General features: G+C 42.4%; 1 protein-coding gene across 2 annotated transcripts in view; it reads right to left on the bottom strand.

The window, feature by feature from the left end:
• RALGAPA2 (Ral GTPase activating protein catalytic subunit alpha 2) overlaps positions 1–20,260 on the bottom strand; it is a 90,918-nt gene that overhangs the window by 69,937 nt on the left and 721 nt on the right. For both annotated transcript variants that reach the window (XM_053973929.1, XM_053973930.1), the window contains exons 2-14: positions 16,122–16,232; positions 15,594–15,643; positions 8,507–8,564; positions 7,245–7,288; positions 6,632–6,806; positions 6,061–6,176; positions 4,721–4,859; positions 4,094–4,293; positions 2,955–3,182; positions 2,500–2,673; positions 1,532–1,669; positions 788–936; positions 500–611 (exon numbers count right to left, since the gene is read on the bottom strand). In XM_053973929.1, the coding sequence (XP_053829904.1) occupies positions 500–611; positions 788–936; positions 1,532–1,669; positions 2,500–2,673; positions 2,955–3,182; positions 4,094–4,293; positions 4,721–4,859; positions 6,061–6,176; positions 6,632–6,806; positions 7,245–7,288; positions 8,507–8,564; positions 15,594–15,643; positions 16,122–16,232 (1,694 nt within the window). The remainder of the gene's footprint in view (positions 1–499; positions 612–787; positions 937–1,531; positions 1,670–2,499; positions 2,674–2,954; positions 3,183–4,093; positions 4,294–4,720; positions 4,860–6,060; positions 6,177–6,631; positions 6,807–7,244; positions 7,289–8,506; positions 8,565–15,593; positions 15,644–16,121; positions 16,233–20,260) is intronic.

The raw sequence follows: 20,260 nt of genomic DNA, 5'->3' as shown, positions 1-20,260 counted from the left end.
GGAAAGTTACTGATGAAGGAAATTAAGAAAAATTTCAGGTTAAATGTTGTCTGGCAAACTGAAATAAGACACTGTATAATAACAGCAGAATGAATGACTGTCCTACACCCACAGAACAACTGCAGCGACTGAGTCCTGGGGCAGCACTACATATCCAGTTACAGTATCCAGGCTGGAAGTATAGTAGGAAGCATAAATGTCTCTTTCACTCAGTGTGACTCACTTTTGACTTGCCAGCTGGACTTCGAGGAAAACAGTTACTTGATTCTTACACTTTAGAGACATTCACTGAAAATATCCCATCTGTGTCGCCACAGTTTGTAACAGAGCCCTGAAGAACAGAGTAAACCCAACTCTCTCTCTGCTAGTAACAGTTTACAAAATAATTACTAGCAAAACATGAGAAACCTCTTCTACACAGTAATGCAAGTAGGTTTCATACGCAACTAAAACTGTGGGCAGTTGTGACACAGCAAACCAACCAGCCCCGCTCGCTCACTCGGAACAGCAGCCCCGCCATGCTCTGAGCAAATGTGTCCTTTGTCTGGTTCTCCTTTGGCTTCTGCATCACAGCTTCTGTTATTCTGAGGAGTATCTGCAGCATCTGTTCCCTGATTCCAAAACAAAAGGTGTTCTATTAGTTGTACCTGCTCATTAATCCTGCAGCAAAGCTTTATTTATTGAGAATGCAGTCACACTTCAGACTTCACAGATCATTCATAAAATAGCTTGGTTGGTTGTGGACTGTAACAACTTTTTCTCTTAAATGATGGTAAGTTAACCTTACCATGTCTTTCTGTTCATAGACAGCTCCATTATCATGCGCCTGAAGACGCTGAGAACAGCTTTGCAGGCATCCACCTGCTCCTTCAGCAGCAAAGGGACCTCAGTGCACGGCTCCAGCAGGAAAACGTTTGCCGAGTTTGTCAGGAATACCTGGCATTGACAGTCCATTTGAACAGTGTTAGGAATGAAAACAGGCAAAACTTACAACAAAATACTTGTGCCCCTTCAGTTAAATCTTCCCCTTTCCTTAGAGGAAATTTCATGTTTTACCCATCACTTTATTCTTCTGTTATTCCAGCAAGGAGCCAGGTGGCTCCCATCACAAAACCACCAAGGCTCAGTATGTAGTTTTGGGTGTCTCCTCTGCTTGGGCAGGCAAGGGGACATTCCTCCAGCCACTTATTTCCTGCCATCATATGCTTAAACAATCACCACTATTTTCAATAAATGAAGCTCAGAAAAAGTAAATGCATGGTTCTGATTAATTCCTAGTACTCACAGGAGGAAAAAAATTATCCTTCTGTGTTAAAATACAGATCTCTGGCCTTAAGACATGGACATGTGGTTTAATACACGTTTCAGAGTGACACATGAAGTCCAAATTGTGTCTTACAGAACCAATCAAGCCCTGATAGTTCTTTTCTTCCATCTCGGAGATTGTAATGGAATTTGCAGTGCAAGTTCTGTGACGAGGCAGGTCACAGCCCCATGTGTCCCCCTCCCACACAGCTCCAACCTAGTTCACCTGCAGCGCAGCCTGAGCACCAGCCTTCACATCCCTGTCTTCATCCTCCAGCACACAGCCCCTGCTGACAGCACTGGTGAAGGAGTAGGTCCTGCCCCAGCTGGAGGAGCGCTTGTGTCTGCAGGGCTCCAATGAGAGCTGCCAAACAGCCTGGTTAGTGGCAGGGCACAAAGGAACACATCATGACTGAAACAAAACCATCCCTGAGGTCAGCAGCAAAAGTAGGGGAATTGGCATGGCATACACTCATTTCACAGGGAATTCTTGGCTATTATTTCTTCACTTCCATACATGGAATTTGAAGGCTCATAAAAGTTTTAGAAGGTATGTTACTTAAAATATTTTTCACCACCTTTCATAATCACTGATTGTACTAACACTTGAATTTAAGTCTGGCAAAACTATAAATTCTCTACAAAACAAAGTAAAAACCTTGTAATTCTCACTCTTTTACAAATCAAACCTCTTATTCAGTACTAGAAAACTTCCCCTTAAACAGTGTCGCAGTCTCAACAGTGCCATGATGGTTCAAAATAGGATATTAAAAGATGATGCACAGGAACCATATCTACAGTTAAATTTTTTAGATTCAGATATCCAGTTACAATATACAGAAATTAATACATATTGTCAAGTCTTTAAGCATCACCAAAATGAAATAGTTCTCCATGCCTTAGGCCAGCAAACACTCAATTTTAGCACTGTAAAACCCATCAGTGTTTCTCCCATGAAGTTCCTGCTGTCATATTTACATATGCAGGGAATAACCACAAATTATGTTTCTCAAATCAGCTGCAACCCTCCCTTGCACTCTAAGTGCTACTCATTAACTATTTCAACTGTGAGTCCTTAACTAAAAGCATTTTTTAACCTCTATTCCCCCCACACCTTAAACTGTTATTTCTCTACAGAGTGAGGTGAAAAGCCCCATATTGCAATGGACAAAGTAAGGAACAGGGATACCATACATGTTTACCATCTGTTTGCACTGAGGAGTCTTCCAAGGGAGCAACAACATCCTGGCTGTCCTCCTTTTTGTCTGGCTCCTCCATGAACACAGGTTTCTCCTGCAGTATCCACTTCTGGTACACTTTCACCACCTTCCGTGTTGCGGATATATCAGAAGGTGGCAACAAAAAAGCCTGAAAAGGAACGTTCCCTGATTTCACTACACACAGGACACAAATGTGGTGCATACAAATTTACACACCACCACCCACACTGCCATTTTAAGTACCAAGCTTTAGTTCCCTCAACAATTCCATAATCTGATTGTTAAACTAGACCTAGGAAGGAGCCTGACCTCAAAGGCTGCTGCTGTGACCAGCACCAAGTTTGCCCAGTGACCAGCCCCCCCGGTGTCTCTCACACCCATTCCCTTCAGAAACAAAAAACAGGGCAGCAAGCAGCCGCGGGCAGTGACCTGGCGGAACACCTCATTGACGAAGTTGACGTATCCGCGTGTGGAGAGGAGGATGCCCTGCACCATCTCGTAGACACCGTGGTGCTGCTCCTCGATGCTGCAGAGGCTGCAGCTGCTGAGCCTCCTGTCTGATAGGATGCTGCTGCTGGAGTGGCTGCGCTCCTGCTCGCCCGCAGGCACTATGACCGTCTCCAGCTCCACGCTCTTCTCCTGGCCTACGGCAACTGTCTGCAGGCACAACACAGCACAGCCCATCACCCACTGCAGCAGCACCCACCACATTCTGGAATCCTCATAGAGAGCTCAGGATACCCTGTCTGGCACAACACTGTCATCCCAGCAGTCAGACACAACAGATTTCAGTCTACCACTCCATCCAAGAACGAACTTGGTCTTCATAAACTGGACACTTTCTTACAGCACACAACAACTGAATTGTCCACTCCACACTAAGAGTGTAAAGGAAGGTACAGACACAGTGGAGAGGAATCCCCAAGTCCCTTTATCCTGGGGAAAAGATGGATTGTAGCACTACACATTATAAGGCCCAACACCTTTTTGCCAGGTTTTGCTCTGGCACTGTGCACATTTTGCAACCTCTCAAACTGTGTTGCTTCTCTGCTGAGCCCACAGCTGACACTCACCTGTGGTTCAAGACCAAATGCAAGCTGAGATTTATTCTAAATTCTTAACAGAAAGCTGGAGAGTCTCTCAAAAGCATTGATTTATTAAATTCATTGTGAAGTATCTAACACCAGAGGAGTCTCGACCATGAGTTTATAAATGAAATATTTCTCTAATATTTCATTATAAACAGCTGCTATAACTGAGAAGAAAACAAAGCAGCCTTTGATGTCACTGGGAAATGGTCCATGGAGCCACCAAGTACGACAGTTTACAGAGTAAATTCCAAAAGTCTAAATGTAATACTGCTGAAGTTATGAGGGAAAAAAAACTTCTAGTGAATTACCAAAGGGTTTTGCTCGGAGAGTCCCTCCTCCATCAAAGAAAATCAAATAAACAGCTACATCATTTATTCACTATGGGGTAGCATTTCTTTGTGCTTCAGCTGTCAGTGCAGTGAGATCACCTGCAAGGTTAGCACGCATGCAAGAAGAGAGGTAAACTTTAAAGCCCACCTGAATAATTTTAGGGAGCATTTCTCCTCCATTTTTTGTATTCTGAACAGCAGTTAAATACTTCTTTTCAAGGAAGAAGGTAACGAGCCACTTGATAAAAATCACTCGAGCTGCCATGTAGGGGATTTTTGTGCTGTAGACACTCTCATTATTCCGTGTTGCAGTGACATACACCGGCCTTGGCCTGACATTGGGGATGTCTGGGGGGACAAAAAGGAAGAGAGAAACGAAGTGGAACCTCAGCAATTGCTTCCCAACTCTGGCTAAATGTACCAAACACATCACCCAAGAAATAACAGATGCAATGACTGACTGCTTCTATTTCATTAATGCTTGTATTCTATTCTAACTTTATCGCTCCTCAGGAGAACACAACAGCACAGCTCCTTCCTGAGGTTATCACTTGTATCACTCAAAACAAAGGAAAGCAAAAGAGAAGGGCTGCAAAAGGAAGGGCAAAAGCTGAAACAAAAAACCAGCCCTGCTACAACATAAGTTAGTTTTACACTAAACCAGGGAGAAAAAACTCATCCTGCAGAGCTGTAGCGATACATCAGCAGGTAACACAGATGCTGCCAAGAGCAGCCTCTGGCTTTTTCTTCTTCAAAGGCAAAACCCACTACTTACCAAGCACAGGTTTGTAGAGGTTGGTTAGCTTTGTAAAAGATGGGAACAAGTGAGGAAGATAGTATTTTCTGAACAAAGTAAAGAGAAACTTAAACCCAGTGTCTTGGTTCTCTTTGTTCTTCCACTCCAAGCTGGCAGCCTTTGTTACGGAGTTAGAGAGAAACAAACAAAAAGCTTTAAGTTAATATGTTATACTGACAATTGTTTCTCCCTCAACACAGAAAAAAACCAAGCAACTACACTTTAGTAAGAAAAGAAAAAGCAGCACAGCCCCAAAACCCTCTTTACAAACTGCAGTAAGAATGGAAAGTAAGAATAGAGCATCCCCCCAAGCCAGCAAGCTCAGTGGAAGCCAGTGTATTTCAGCTGTTATAACCAGAGAAGGACAGCAACTGTCCTGTTCTGCTCTCAATAAATTTGCTTCTTACGTGTACATTTTGACAAAGTCACTTTGGGCTCTGCTTTTATCATTAGTATTTTCTTTGCCAGAATAAACACAAATAATCAAACACTGGAACCACTATGCAATGGGATTTGTAGAGTAAGCATGTTTGTTTAGATCCCACACAGGTAACGAGTATAAAAAGAAGAGTGACATTTTTGTTTTTCACTGAAGTGCTGTGAGACTCTGACATGTAAAATAAAGGGTGCTGTGGAGGAAGCTGATAATTTCATTCCGACACTTTTTAAAATAAAGCACTTATTCAAGATGACAAAACCTTTCCAAATATTATTTTGGTCTTGCATTTTCATATTAGAAAGTGTATCTCGAAGTATTTAATTATAATTTATCTTTTTTTTAATAACAAGGCTCTTTAATGTTCATTGTCTGCACAGCTTCCACTTTATTTCAAATGTTGGTTAATTTGTACTTTTAAAATATATACATAATCTTAATTTATTTCCTGTACAGATTCATCTGATCCACTTCTAATTAAATTTTATGTACATGTTACTTGCATAATTTTAAAAACATCACAGAAGCCATCTCTCTTTATCTCTTCCTCCAGTGGTCCTTTATTCCTTTTCATCTAGGTATGTGTCCAAAGAGAAGAAACTGAATCTTTACCCCACATCAATTTTCTAAATGTAACCACGAGCACATAAAACAGTTACTCTGCAAGTTTGGATAACATTCATTAATTCTTATCACAAAAGTGTGACAAACTTCTTATTTTCACCAAAAATGGCACAAGAAAATAGTTTTGGGATGATTTTCCACTTAAGAGTACAAAATGTCCTGGGGAAGGGTAAACCCAGCTCCACACAGATGCAGTGTAATTTTCTACCACAAATACATCCTCCAAATATGAACAGTTTCAAACATTCATCCTCCTCACCTGAATTACCATATATTTTAGCAGGAGCTGGAGAAAATAGCAGGTCTGGTCTTCTGCAATTTTCTCCCCAGAGACAGCTGGCAAAAGTGGCGTTATTTCTTCTGGAAATATCTTGGCTAAAATCAAGTATTTTAAGCACAGAACACATGAAAATACTGAAATAAAAGCTATTTTCTGTAAAAGATTGATTAGAAAATACCCATTAGGGCACTACCAAGCTGTGCAAGTCCATCAGTTGCTCAGATGTCCAAAGTCCTGGCACATCAAGGATGACACCAGATTCCTAGCAGCTTGGAAGGGCTGACACCAGCAGTGAGCCAACAAGGAGGAAACCTCCACGCCTGCTTCAGGGGCTGTAAAATGCTCCTACTACTGCTACATCTGAATTAAAACCACCCCAGAGCCAAAGAGCAAACCCTGACCGCTCAGAGGGACAGGAGGGAGAGGGTGGCTCTAGAGCTGCACCAGCCCAGCAGCCGGACACATACTGCGGCCAGCTCGAAATTCCAGGGAAAGCTAGCAGCACCCATTGCTCCCTCCTCCAGGAGAGGCACCCCAGGAGAAGGCTCACCGTCAGGCACAGCCGGGGGGCTGACTAGGCTCTCCAGCGTGCAGGGTCCACGTGAGGATGGCAGCGGAGGAAAGCCGGGCACCAGGCAGGCGAACATCAGGATCTGCTCCTCGCCACAGTTGGTCTGCAGGGCTTGCAGCCACAGCAGGAACAGGCGGATTCCTTCACACCTGAGCTGCAAGGGGGTGCATTTGGGCAAAAAGGCAGTTACACAGGTCTGTAAGTGCAATAACACGGGTAAATAGTTCACAACAGGCAGGGCAAGAGCTTCATCCCAGCCAGGTATTGCAAGGTCTTGCCATCATACCAAGGGTATTCACATTATTAATATAATCCTAGCTCTAATGCCAGAGAAAGCTCAAAAAATTAGATATTAAGCAATATCTGTTAATACCTTCTGCAGGTAACTTCACAAAGGTCATGAGAGCAGCAAAATGACTGAAAACACATTAAAATAATCAAGGATCACAATAATAAAACTTACGATTAAAAGGTAAATAAGAAAAAATTACAAAGCCTAACAATCTGGAAAACACTGCTATTGGGAAGCTGCAAAGTAGCATACTTCACAGGAATTAAAGTGAAAAGAAATATGAAAACATCAATGTGATACCTTGAGAGAATTTCCAGTATGCAAAAGCTTCTTCAGAATCGACCCTGGATTAGGAAAATTAAGTAGACATCATCAGACACTTCCCACCACAATGTTTTAAAAAATATTTCTTGGAAGCCTACTTTAATTTATTCTGGGGCCACTGCGCTGGGTTTTAAGACAACTATGGGGGGAAACCTCCAACTGAATCACCACCACCCAAGATTAAATGTGATGTATCTTTCACAGGAGCGAGGTCCTCTGGGTTTTGTCAGAGGACCAGGTCTCAAGTTATTTTAATTAATAGTAAGATCTGCGAATTATACACATTCCTTAAATGGCCTCCTTCCCACAAGATCTCACCATTTCACAAGAGTATATAGAAATTATTGACATATATAGGAAATTCACATTAATGCACATGAATGTTAAGCACAAGGCAGAGGTGTAAATAAATGCTCTGCCAAATTTTGTACATCACTTTTTGGACACCGATTTAAAATTTTGCCACTGTGACCACTCAATACAATGATAAGGAATATATCAGCTACAGAGCAACCGAGTGGAAACAATTCAGTCTGAACTAGTGCAGCTGAACCGTTATGAAGTGGCCAGGCAGATGTCTCCTCTTGTTTTTGGCAGTGCTGAGTGGAAATGTGACAACAGCCCTTCCCTTGACCTTTAACTTCCGCTCATTGTTCTTCTGCAAAAGCAATTCCTTGTTCTGACGACAAAAATGGCAGCTGGTCAGTGCTGCAAACCAACCTCAACCAAAAAGTCCTACTTGGAAGGAAAAGAACCCCTCCCATAAAATTTTAATAAGCAGCATAAAAACCCATTGATGCCACACTGGTGGCATTTGGAAGCAGAATTTGAAAAGTAGTGATGAATCCAAGGCATTTGATTCAGAGGAAATTATCAAGTTAAACCACTTCACTGGATTTCAAGGTGTTCTGGCCACCCAAGGCTGCTTTCTGCCAGACTCCTCCTACTCCCTCCCTTCTTCCAGAAGCTTCAATACTACCGGAGTGTGGGGAAAGAATAGTCTTGGTCTGAGGAAACTACCCATGAGGATCTTGTGTCTATCATGGCTAAGGCCATATTCTAACAGGATACTGGGAAAATCCTCCATTTCATGAGAATCTGGGAAAGACAGCTTGGGCCAAACTTGCACAAATACCATGTATTCATAACTCTACTCATATATCGCTCATTAAAAGAAAAATTGATCTGAAAAAACTACTAAAAACTCCGTATTTTTTTAAAAAACAATTTCTTCTTACCTATACTGCGAAAATGCCATCGATAAAAAATCCTCTCTGGTAGTAGCTGCAATATTTTCTGCAGGAAACAAAACTAGTCAAATTTTCTGTAATAAATCTGGTTCATCAGGGGATACAGAGAAATGGATACACAACATACAAATGAGATGGGAATACATACACAGTTTCTTTTTAAACTACTGGCAGCACAGACTAGGGCTCGGACAAGGGTGTGGCAGTAGCGCAGCTCATCTACTACTGCTCCACCTCGCAAAGGTCTGGCAGTACACAGGGCTTCACACAGGTTCCACACAAAAAAATGTCTCCAACTTACAACTTTTCAGCCATTGAAATAAGAAATTAGGAAGATATATTTAAACAGGAAACTAGTTTTGAACACTTCTGTTTGGAAATCAAATTAAATTAAAAAATGTTATAAATGACTGACAGAGTTCCCTGCAATTATCAAACAAAATGACTGGCACAAATTTCTGCAGAACAAAGCACGTCTAAGTTCTCAGTAATACCACATGCAGGATGCAAATGGATGGTAGGTCACCTAAGCAACAGTGGCCCATTTGAGGGTGTTCTGCACACAGAAGCTCACAGGAAAAAACAAAGCATCACAGCCCAGAAAGCAGCTGGCATTGTGGGCCACCCCTGGGAGCCGGGTGACAGAGTCTCCACCACTGCCAGAGTGTGTGCTCAAGATGTGGAGCAGGACAGACCTCTTGCTTTTGACAATAAAGGGCTTCCTAAATTATATTCAACACTCAAAACAGTCTTTTTGAACATGGAACATTCCTTTCTCGGCAGAGAATGGTAGTCATGACAAGTTCGTGGACATAGGGAGCTAGACGTCAGGTGACAGACAGGCTGGTCTTCCTCCACACCTTCACCATAGCATGTAAATAGCATTTCTGAAAGGTTACCAGAATAAAAATGCAAACCAGGCAGGTCCTTTCCATGTTCCTTGTGTTTTGTTTCAGTGTCACTCCCCCAGCTCCCTCCCCAGTACACCATGGCAGCAGGACCCCAGGAGCAGAGGGTCCAGAGGTAGAGCTCCCTGTCCATGGGCAGCAGGAATGCTTGGGATGAAGGATCTGACTGGCTAAAAATGAGGCCATGACTTACACTGGGGCTTTAGCTGTTAGTTAAGCACCAGGCTTCTGCCGATCAGATTGCAGGATCCATGGACAAAGAGTTATCATTATCTATCTAAACATTAAAACACTGGCAGCCCACCACTCCTCCAGACTATTTCTGGCATTAATCATTACTTAACTTGGCACGGTGCAGAAAGGAGTCCCAAGCTAGCCCAGGAGCACTTTTAATCCAACCTAACCCAGGAGCTCTGCATGGAAGCTGGTCTGTGCCCAGGCTCACAACAAGCTGTGTGCCCAGGGTGTGCAAGGAAAAGCTCCAGGAAACAAAACCCTATGGCAAGCCAGCAACAAAAACTGGGCTGGATTCAGGTGTCACACAACACACTGCAGGAAGGAAGCTTCATACATTGGCACATTTATCATGGAAAACCAGACAAAACCATGCATATTTTGTTTTCATTGTTTTAGTCTGTTACACAGTTTCACCTAAATTTGAACACGAGGTTCCCCTCCAGAAAGTGAGCTGTGACCAGAAAGTGAGCTGTGACAAGGTGCAAGCTACATAGGGTGGAAAAGTGCAAAGCTCCATAATAAAGACCCATTTGAAAAAGAATTTGATAACAATTTTCACATCCAAGTCTCAGCGAACTTTAGGTTGTATCCAGAGAAAAGCAGAAGAACAAATACTGCTGCACAGTTCAACAACAAGCAGGAAAACCAAGCCTAAACTCTAAACTGCACAAAACTGGTGGGGCCAGGGCAGAAAACAACATGTTTACCATTCTTTTCTCTTTACAAAACACAGAATCCAACACCCTTGTCAGGTGACTGAATCAAAAACAATTCAAGGGTTCAAACCATCAGTAAGAGGACAGAAGTTCCTATCTGAGAAATGCTCCCATATCCCAAAGTCTATTCACACAGCAAAAAAACATAGACACTTAAGTCACTTGCCTTGTGTTCTCCTTTACAGCATCTCAAAACCAGGAAAACAATAACTATATGTATTTTGAAAAAATGCAAGGGTGTGACCTGCATGGTCCTGCCCCACAGCAACCAGGCATTCTGAAAAAGCAACCTTGTCCCCCTCCTGCACTGCAGACAGAACAGCTCTGCAGCAGAGCAGGGCCACTTTAAATTATATGACTGCAGAGCCCACATCTTCTGCTGCAATGCAAAAAGAAGTCACCCAGGTGCAAAGTCTACATCACTAAATATAAATTCTGAAGGTTACAAGCTAAGCCCCAGTCCCACCAGCACAACTTCCAGCAGGTGATTTTTGCTCTGAGCACTGCAGTCCCAGACTGAGGTGGTGTTGCAGCATGACACAAGACTGCACAAGTTGTGAACCACCTCCAGTTGTTCCCTTTGCAACTTCATGTTTCCAGCAATATTTTGTACACCCTCCCCAACCCTGGCGCTCTAAAGAACATGCACTGCTATTGCTATATAACAAATTATAGTTTCTTCCCCTCCAGCCCAGGCTGTCAGCCACACACCACTGTGAATCTGAGCTGGCTATTGACATCTTGTTCCTAGTTTCACACTACACTAATAAGAAATATTTTAAGAAACCCCACAGTGCAAAATAATATTACTTTTTCAGAAAACACATAGATCTATTTAATGCTTAGTGCTTTGCTGCATCTATATGGTAATCCATTATAACACACTTGAAATAGAAATTAGGTATTACTACACATCAGGGTATCTGTCAGTTCTTTAAACTGATTATCCATAGTTCTTTTTCATTTGGACTTCCTGCATGACTAGGAATAATGTTAAGTTTAAATCTTAGTTTACACAGGATGCTGCTTTTTTGAAAGCTGTGTCTCTCTCTTTTACTGACGCAAAATAAAAACCACCAAGGTTCGTATTTTGACAGACTCACTCTGACTTAACCAAAACTGCTATTTCTTTTTAAAAGCCTTTTGTTTTTGCCCCCCTGGTTGAATCCCACCGTGACTGGTAGCTCTGTGCCCATCATCGCATGCTGGCCGCCCTGCTGCAGGACACAGAAAAGGCTGAGGATGGGCCCAAGCCTCATCTGGGGTCCCAGCAGATGTTTCCCAGCCCCACGGCCACGGGGGACAATGAGCACTGCTGTTCTGCTGCTCTGGACGTGCCAGGCTGGTCTTGGATCAACGACAGCCACCCCCAAGGTGCCCTCGCTGAGCAAACCCACTCCTGGAGGCAGAACCAGTGGAGGTGCCAATGGCAAACCTGCAGTCACGTCCCCCCCCAGGGGAATGGATTCAGAATTTCCAAGAGTCAGCAGCAGGTGGATCTACTTCAAGCAAGGTCAAGGCAGAAGAGCTCTCCCAGGCCTCTATGGTCAAGTGCTTCTGGTGGTTTCAGGGTGTTCAACTACCAAAACTTGCATCAATTTAGAAATTTTCCATCTCCTATTCAGAGACTCAGACAAGCCAAGAGGCCAATGGAGTCAGTGTGCCTGCAGCAGCTCAATCTCAATGAAGGGATACTCCATTTATTGCATTAATAAATTATTTACAGTTATTTGTTGAGGGAAAATGCCTGCTCAAAGCATACAGGGCACTTATCACTGCCCCAGGCATAACAAGAAACAGTAAGATCTCTGAAGTAAAATATGTGAAACATATAGCTAGCATTTACCACAGAATGCTGTAAGAATAGGGTTAGGGTTAGGAGCAATGTTATTGGAATTATAGCAGGACAAACTGTAAATGGTTCCAAAAGTAATTTTTATGTGTAGAAAAGTAGAGCTATAAGCACTTTTACTGCTATAAACAAAAAAGCCCGTTTGTTACTCTACTGAGCTTGAGACTCAGCATTCACATCTGCAGCAGACTCAAGAAACCACAAACTCTGCACAAAACACAGACTTGGGGAAGCTTTTCTACATCTGAAAAATTCTGAGCGTAAAACATTTCATCTGGTGAACTTGTTAGATCAGTGGAATGAATTTTATGACACCATCAGCAAAACAGATGTGGCTGTTCTTAACTAATGAAGAAAAATTATAGAGAATAGGAAGAAATTGATCTATGTATCTCAAAATCATCAATCTGCTTTTACTTCATTAGAGATTAAAAAACACAGTGTCAGAGGAATCAGTACCTGATGCTGCAAGAAATAAAAAACATTATTAAACATTATTAACATTACTAAAAAAAAAACCCAAACTCTCACAAACAGATATATATATATATATATAACCAATATATAACCAACAATACTGTTAGCGGTGCCAGAAAATGGACGTAAATACAGTGCACCTCCTGGCAGGTCTGTGACACACAGGGCTCAGAGCTGCCCTCAAATCTGAGGTTTTGAGCTCTCCCTCAAAAGGGAGCAGGGACACAAGGAACAATAGCAACCTGTTATGCAAATGCGCTGCAAACAGAGAGAGCCACGCCTCAGCAGAAAAAAATGGCATGTCACATAATTTTGGGCTTTTAGCTGAAACAGTGAAAAATAACAGCACTGCTGCCATATCACATCACAAATATCGATCTGGGAAAAGACAAGGCCAAAGCACATTATAGAATTAGAGCCAAGCATTTTGCAGTATTAATTGCAACAATTACCCCTTCGCATTCCTCCCTGCTGGTTAATATTTCTTCTTGAATAACACGTTATTTGAAGTTGTTGCTGTGTGGCCAAGCTGTGCAGCTTGTATGTAAAATTAGAACTTCCATAAATTACTACCAAGCCAAGTCAGTTCCCAGAGGATTTGTGGGAAAAGCTTTGCTGCCCAACATACACACTAGGTGTCACCCCACAACAGCAGCACAATCCCACTAAACCTCCAGGAAAGGCAAAGGCAGTAATTCCCTCATAAATATTTTTATTGATTTTTAAGCTGTTAACCCTCAGCATGGGGACTCAGGATTTGTTAATCCTAAGTAACTACCTATTTAGCTAATTAGCAGAAAATGCAGTATCTCCCTGGCTCCCACTGACATCACACTAAATATGGAAAGCTTAACAATCAATTAGTTCTGTTTCCTATGGCTTAGAGTATGAATGTTTCATCACTTGGCATTTCTGACTCCCTGTCCTGTGCTGATGCTCTTGGGCTGTTCTCACCCAGGGTTAGCTATCCATGGACTGCATTTTCAATCCAGCAGATTCCCACAATAAAGGGAATCACTCTGAATCCCACACAAACACTGAAAGGATCTCCTCTCCCACAGGGTGACCAGGCTGTTGCACAGCTCTCCTCCACTGGGACCCCAAGCAGCTCCTGGTTCAGACACAACCATTGATTTTTTTCCCCTTCAGACAGCAAGTTCTCCCACTGCTTTTGAGGAGTATTAAGGGGTGGTTATTGGCCATCCCTTTCCAAGCCCTGGGAATGCCGAGTTATTCCCTCTACCCGAATGAGCAAGCACTGGCTATTTCCTATTCAATGGCACAAGCACAGAAATGTCACTCTTTATTCAAGGCCCCAGCGCATTAACAAGCTTCCATTAACCTGCACAGCCTTGCTCAGCTACACAGTGACACCTTCTCTGCTGGGCTGGACACCGAGGAGCAGGAAGAGGAGGAAGAGTTTCTCCTGCCCAAACAGTCCTGGAAAATTTATGAGCTCTCGTTCTTTGCCACTGCCTCAGGCACAACCCTAGAGCAAACCTGTGCTAATGTCACAAGGAGCAGAAAGTACAACTCAGATTTCAGGGTGAAAATGCAGCCTCATAGAGGGGGAAAGAGGAAAAGGGAGACAGCAAAGTGAGAATTCAAGATCACAAAACCCCAGGAAACCATGTCATCATGGCCATTTTTTCCACAACAGGCACATTAGGCTAAACAACATCATTCTTCTTGTCACTATAAATACCATTTCAACTACAAGCTACTCATTAATAAAAAAACATGAAGCCACGTACTTCTGAGGGTCTGGAGGGTGTTTCAGAGGGAGTGAGAGGAGTTGAGAACAATTAACCTTTAGCTTCAATTTCTAGAGTCCCACTAAAAGTTTGAATGGCTTTTTCCTACCAAACAAACCCCAAAATATAAACAAAAATGACATTTCTATGATGCAATACTCAGGTAAAAAGAGTACAGAGTAACAGAGAAAGAAATAAAGAAAAGAGAAAGGAATCAGTAGATGATGTGTGTTTAACCTTAAGAGAGAAATCTGGCCAATTATTTACCTAATTAACTGCCAGACCTTTTTGACTAGAGACAGGCTGAGCTTAAGCTGAGAATTTCAGTGTGCATTATAAGAACATTTTAATGCGTCAGTCTTTCATCTGTTCCAGGGATATTTTCTCACATCCAAATACATTTAGGTAATAACTCCAGTCAAAGAGGTACTTGGAAACTGATCTATGCCAGACTATTCTCACTTAAATTAAAGCGATCCTAATTTGATTATGCAAAAGTTAACTAGACAACATTTCTTCTCCAGACACTGCCAATGCTGGGCAGGAGGGAAGGATATGCTTCTGGAAGCGAAAGATGTTATACTGAACAAAAAAAACCAAATTAGCAAATTAGCATTTCATACACTCAGATCAAACTGATGTGCAGTAGCTGACAACTCCTGTCCTTTTATTTCCCTTGAGCTGCAAGACCCAACATTGCAATCATAACAGATTCCTCCATGTGAAGGGAGCAGAGCCCAGCCTCCTGCTGTGACACATGCCAAATAAACACAGAAGAGGGGGAAAGTGCTACTCCTCTGAACTGGCCCTCCATGACACACAGCAGCAAACTCTTGTTTAATTAAAACAGAAAAGAAGACTTTATGAAAGCCTTAGCCTAACAGAGCCAATGCACTACTGGTTGCAGTAGTGCTCCCAAATTCCACCAAAACCCCTGACTTGTTTTCAGAGATCAGCTCCCAGATCCTCAGGACAGAGGTGTTCTTGCTGGATTTCCAAGGCATTTTGATAAAATCTTTTAACGCAGACAAGTGACACCTGGTTTTATCCCTCACTCCAAAGCACTAAGTAAGCACAGAATGACAGTGAGATTTTAAATACAGATTAATTTTCATGGTATGGAAAACTTACTTCAAAAAGAAAGAGGATGGAGTCCAGCTCCTCCCTTTGTGATTTATTCCCTGCAAGACACAAAACAATGTTGCTTGCCAGAAATATACAATAAAAGACAGCAGAATGAGGCTGTTGCTGTTCAGCTAAAGTCAAAGATGCCACTCAATTTATTTCTCATCTTAAATAAAGATCCCAAGTGCGAGCTGTGCCCAGGCTGCAGTGCCTCTCTCTGCTCTGGCCGTGTCTCAGCTGAGCAGAGGGAGCTGCAGGAGCCTAGAGCAAGGTGAGAGGACAGGTATGTAAATGCTGAAATGAACCCAGAAATGCAATCAGCTGTTGCTCTCATTTCAGAGTGATTTTCCATGCTCATCTCTCCTGCTACCATAAAATTAAAGTGATTAATACTCACACTGTACTGCAGGAAACTATTAGTGTAAATACAGATAACTGAGGATTAGACAACCATTGGACAGGCTTTAATGGAATGCCCTGGAGCACAGTTATGGAACACTGACCAACAGCTCCTGGAAAAACTCTAAGACTTACCTTTTTGTTTCAAGCTGTTTTCCAGTGTTATGAAGTTTTCATAGAATATAAAATAAATTTGAGAATAATTGTTGTCAAAAAACTGCTTCAGGTCACTTCCATCAACAATATCTGAAAAGAGAAGCAGAACAATTACACAAGAGCAGAAAGACAAGAATTTCAGGCATTCTGCAAATTTAGCATGAAAGAATGAAACAATGCAATACAAAACTATTTTACTGAGTTCACTGAGTATTCTGTACTAAACTGTCGGTCCATCCTTGCAAAGAATTTCACTGAATTTATGAGAGTCTGCAGTGGGGCTTTGATTCATTTGCTTTCCCTTAAAAAAAAAAAAAAAAAAAAAAAAAAAAAAAAAAGATGGGTTGAGTCTTAGCTGTATAACCAAATGCCCTCTGTACCATCAAAACAAGAAAACAAGCAGATACTGAATTTCTGGATGAAAATTCAGCTCTTGCATTCATCTGGCAAGCAGATCAAACCACAAAACCGCATATTCTCAATACATTTCTTAGAAGAATGGAAATTCAAGCATATAGCACTTTCCAAAGTGTTAATTTGAGTCTGAAATTTGAAATAAGTTTATTTTGTACAAAGAAAAAAGTTCACTGTTTTCTAAGCCTGACACTTGCTAAACACACATTAATTTCCTCCCTTTGGTCTTTACTGCAACTGATTTGGTCAAGGAAAGCTGTGTCATTTCCCCCAGAAGAGGGTGAAGGGCCAAAATTAATATCACATCTCCTCATTGAAGCCTCTTGCAAGAAACCCATTTGTTACCCAAAATAAAGCTGATTCCAGCAAGAAGGCTCAATAATATCCCACAACTATGGAAGAAAGAATAACTTTAGCCCTGGACAACCTGATTTTTATTTAAATTAGTACCTTTCCAGTAGTAAGGCTCTGCTTGGCTGCTTGTACTATGGAAACAATTAGAGAAGGGAAACTTTAATGTGATATTTGTTTCCTGCAAACTACTGGTCTGAATTTGCAAGCTAAGTGTAATTATTCCTCTCCATGAATACATCCTGTTAAACACAACTCCAGGAGAAAACAAGGCTTTCATTTACAAGGATTTACTATGAGGGAATGAGGTCATTAAAATCTAAACAAAAAGGAAACTTTCCCTCTAAATTGCAAAGGGAAGAGAAAGGAACTGCCTCACCAAGAAAGCAAATCCTCCATTTTCCAAAATGTGGCATCTCGGTGGTGACTCACAGGTGAGTGTGATTAAGCTGCATCCCTACAGCCACAGCCCTTTCTCAGAGATGTGTTTAACTTGCAGCAGGATATGGCTCATTCCTGCTTCTTAGACGGAAGAAACATTGGGGCCATTTATCACTTGAGGTAACAAAATAAAACCCTGACTTTGGGGAAATCCACTGACTGAAGGAGTATTTAGAAGCACCTGAGGAAACAAGGCAGCAAGCTTCGGGCTGAACTACAGGAATTTGGGGCAGAACTACAGGAATTTTATTTTTATATTTACTCCCAGACAGCTCCCAGGTTTCTACAGCTGCACACAGGCACCCAGCATTCACCCCTAAGGCAAGCACCAGCAGCCATCCCAAACCCGAGTAATTTCCCCCATTCCCATACAGGACAAGTTCACAAGTCTAGCTAACACCTGACAGTAGCTGCTGCAGCAACATACAGGAAAGAGTGAGACATTCACGAGGGTCACAGCCTATTTCTTCTCTATAAATAGGACACGTTGGCTCACTGGATAACTGTCAGTCACACTGACTCACCTTACTATTAAATTTAAAATCTAGGGTAATACTCGGGTACCACTTAGTAAGAGCCAGAATCTATTGACAAACTCTCATTGCTCTTCCTCATACTAAAAAAAAAGCCCAGAGGGGACACTAAGCCTGTCCTTAGCACACGGATTTGCCTTTTATGTTCCTGTTAACTGCCAAATGTTATCACAGTCACCTGTTAGGAATCATCCCTTAATTCCATGAACTTCCAAAGTCACTTTATGCTATTTTCTCAAAGCTCTCTTAATGCTCAAGTACTTGAAAAATTAAAGGAGATGAAGAGAATTTTTCAGCCACACCCTGGTTAATGATAAACTTTTATGACCAGCCTCACCCCAGAAATAATGTACAATTCTTACTTATCTTAAAAAAAAGTATGTCAGCATGAAACAGCCCATTACCAGAACACCCCTCCAACTGGAACAACTTCCAAAATAATGTTAACACCTCAATTGTTAACACAAACTCTACGGAACAATCTCAGCCCTGAATTCAGCAGGAAGTCTGCACACATCCCCTACCTGTAAATGAAAGTTTCTACCCAGCCAGTATTGGTCCTGCAGCTGTACAGAACCACGAGGCCAAGCAGTGCCAGAACCAAAACCCCACTACTCTCCTTTGTTATCCCTCTCTGATAAAGGCAGCTCCATGGAAAACATGGGCTTTCCTAACAGGTATGTTTTAAAGGCAAAAATTAAGGATTGCACTTGGAAACCTTACAAATTTCACATTTAGTCTTAACTCTGTGTGTCTCCCACAGCAGTTGCCCACTGCTCAACAGAGAAAAGACTGAAAGCACTGGACAAAGCAGCATCCTACATCTGTTAGCAGCAGCACTTCTGACTCCTGTACCCAAGAAGAAAACACTATTAAAAGAGAAGTTTCAATACAAAAAGAATATTTTTACCCAAGAATAGCCAGAGAAAAAATTCTTAAGGCACAGCAATCAATTTTTGTTGTACAAAAGTCCCACAGAAACCACTCTGGGAAAGAGCAGAGGCTTCATTTGTGGCCAGGCAGTGGGGAAGAACCAAATCTGTACACCTCCAACACTCTTTGTCAGGCCATTACTTCTTAAGCCTATCTCAAAAAAAAAAAAAAAAAAAAAAAAAAGCCACACTACTGGCACTCCCACAAACTGTATTTAGAACTTTACTAACTTAACAGAAGTTCTGGCCATGATTACATCTTCATAGCAATAAAGAAATATGGGAAATGTTCTGGATATTTCTCAAACACACCTGAACACCCACTTTTAAGTCCTGTTGTTGATCTGGGTAGCATTTTGTCCTGCCATGTGGACAGAGCACCCCACAGAGCTGGAACTCAGACCCTAAAGGTCTATGGAGGCTTGAGAGATGTCATAACCAACACCAAGTTAAGTGGAATCTTTTCTTTCACTTTGGGCACTGGACAAACTTACATAGGTGCTACTAAGGGACCTGAAGCAATCCAAAGTTCACATGAGCTCTTATTTATGGAAACACACATTCCGTTTGCTCATGCCTCCCCTATGATCATCTTCCCTCTGATCTGTATCCTTCCGCACCAGTGGGATCACAGAAGAGTAACTGACATTTTGTTTACAATTAAATTCCTGTGATTTAAACTAACAAAGGAAGAGAAGTTGGCATCTCCCAAGGAAACAGGAGAGCAGGAACAGCTATTTGGAGAACGTGTGGCACTGTGGGCTGAGGGAAGCAGTTGGAGTAACAGACACACACATTCCTACCCCTGGCCAGGGCAAGGAGAGACACATCTGGGGAGAAGGAATAAAAAAAAATCCAACTACTTTTGAGCCTTTATACCAAAAGCTTTACATGCTGGAGTTTTCTTTTTCCAACTCCTACGTGTGGAGTTTTTTTCAGTGCTGAACAGTACCACAAAAGACACCCTGGCGAGGGTATCTATCAAGAGAGCATCTTCCAGAAGCCATGTATTGCCAAGAGCAGACATGTCGGGAGCATACCCAGAGCCGCTGGGACAGTGCCTGCACTGACCCACCAGGACACATCACAGCCCCTGCCAGCCCTCCGGCTCTGCAACAGCCTTCACTTGAAACCAGCGCCCACAAACTCCTTTAACAAGTCACCAAACGCAACAGCGTGGCACCAGGCCAAATCTACCCGACGCTCCGTCCCCCAAGCGGCTGCTCCCAGTCAGCTCCTTAAGTGCGGCAAATCACAAGGAACAAGTGCGGCACATCGGCGATGATTGGTCGCACCTGGAACAAACCGGCATCACCTGGAAATCAGCAGGGGCCGTAAAGCACTAACCGGGCACAGTCTCTTTCCCTCAGGAGACCCTGCTCCTGCCGCATTTGAACAGCGAACAGAGGCCACCCAAACCCTCCCGGAACGGCAGCTCACACCTGAA

The sequence above is a fragment of the Vidua macroura genome, chromosome 3 (assembly GCF_024509145.1).
Source record: "Vidua macroura isolate BioBank_ID:100142 chromosome 3, ASM2450914v1, whole genome shotgun sequence".
NCBI lineage: Eukaryota > Metazoa > Chordata > Aves > Passeriformes > Viduidae > Vidua > Vidua macroura.
Note: the sequence above shows the minus strand (reverse complement) of the source record. Positions and strands in the feature narration are given on the sequence as shown.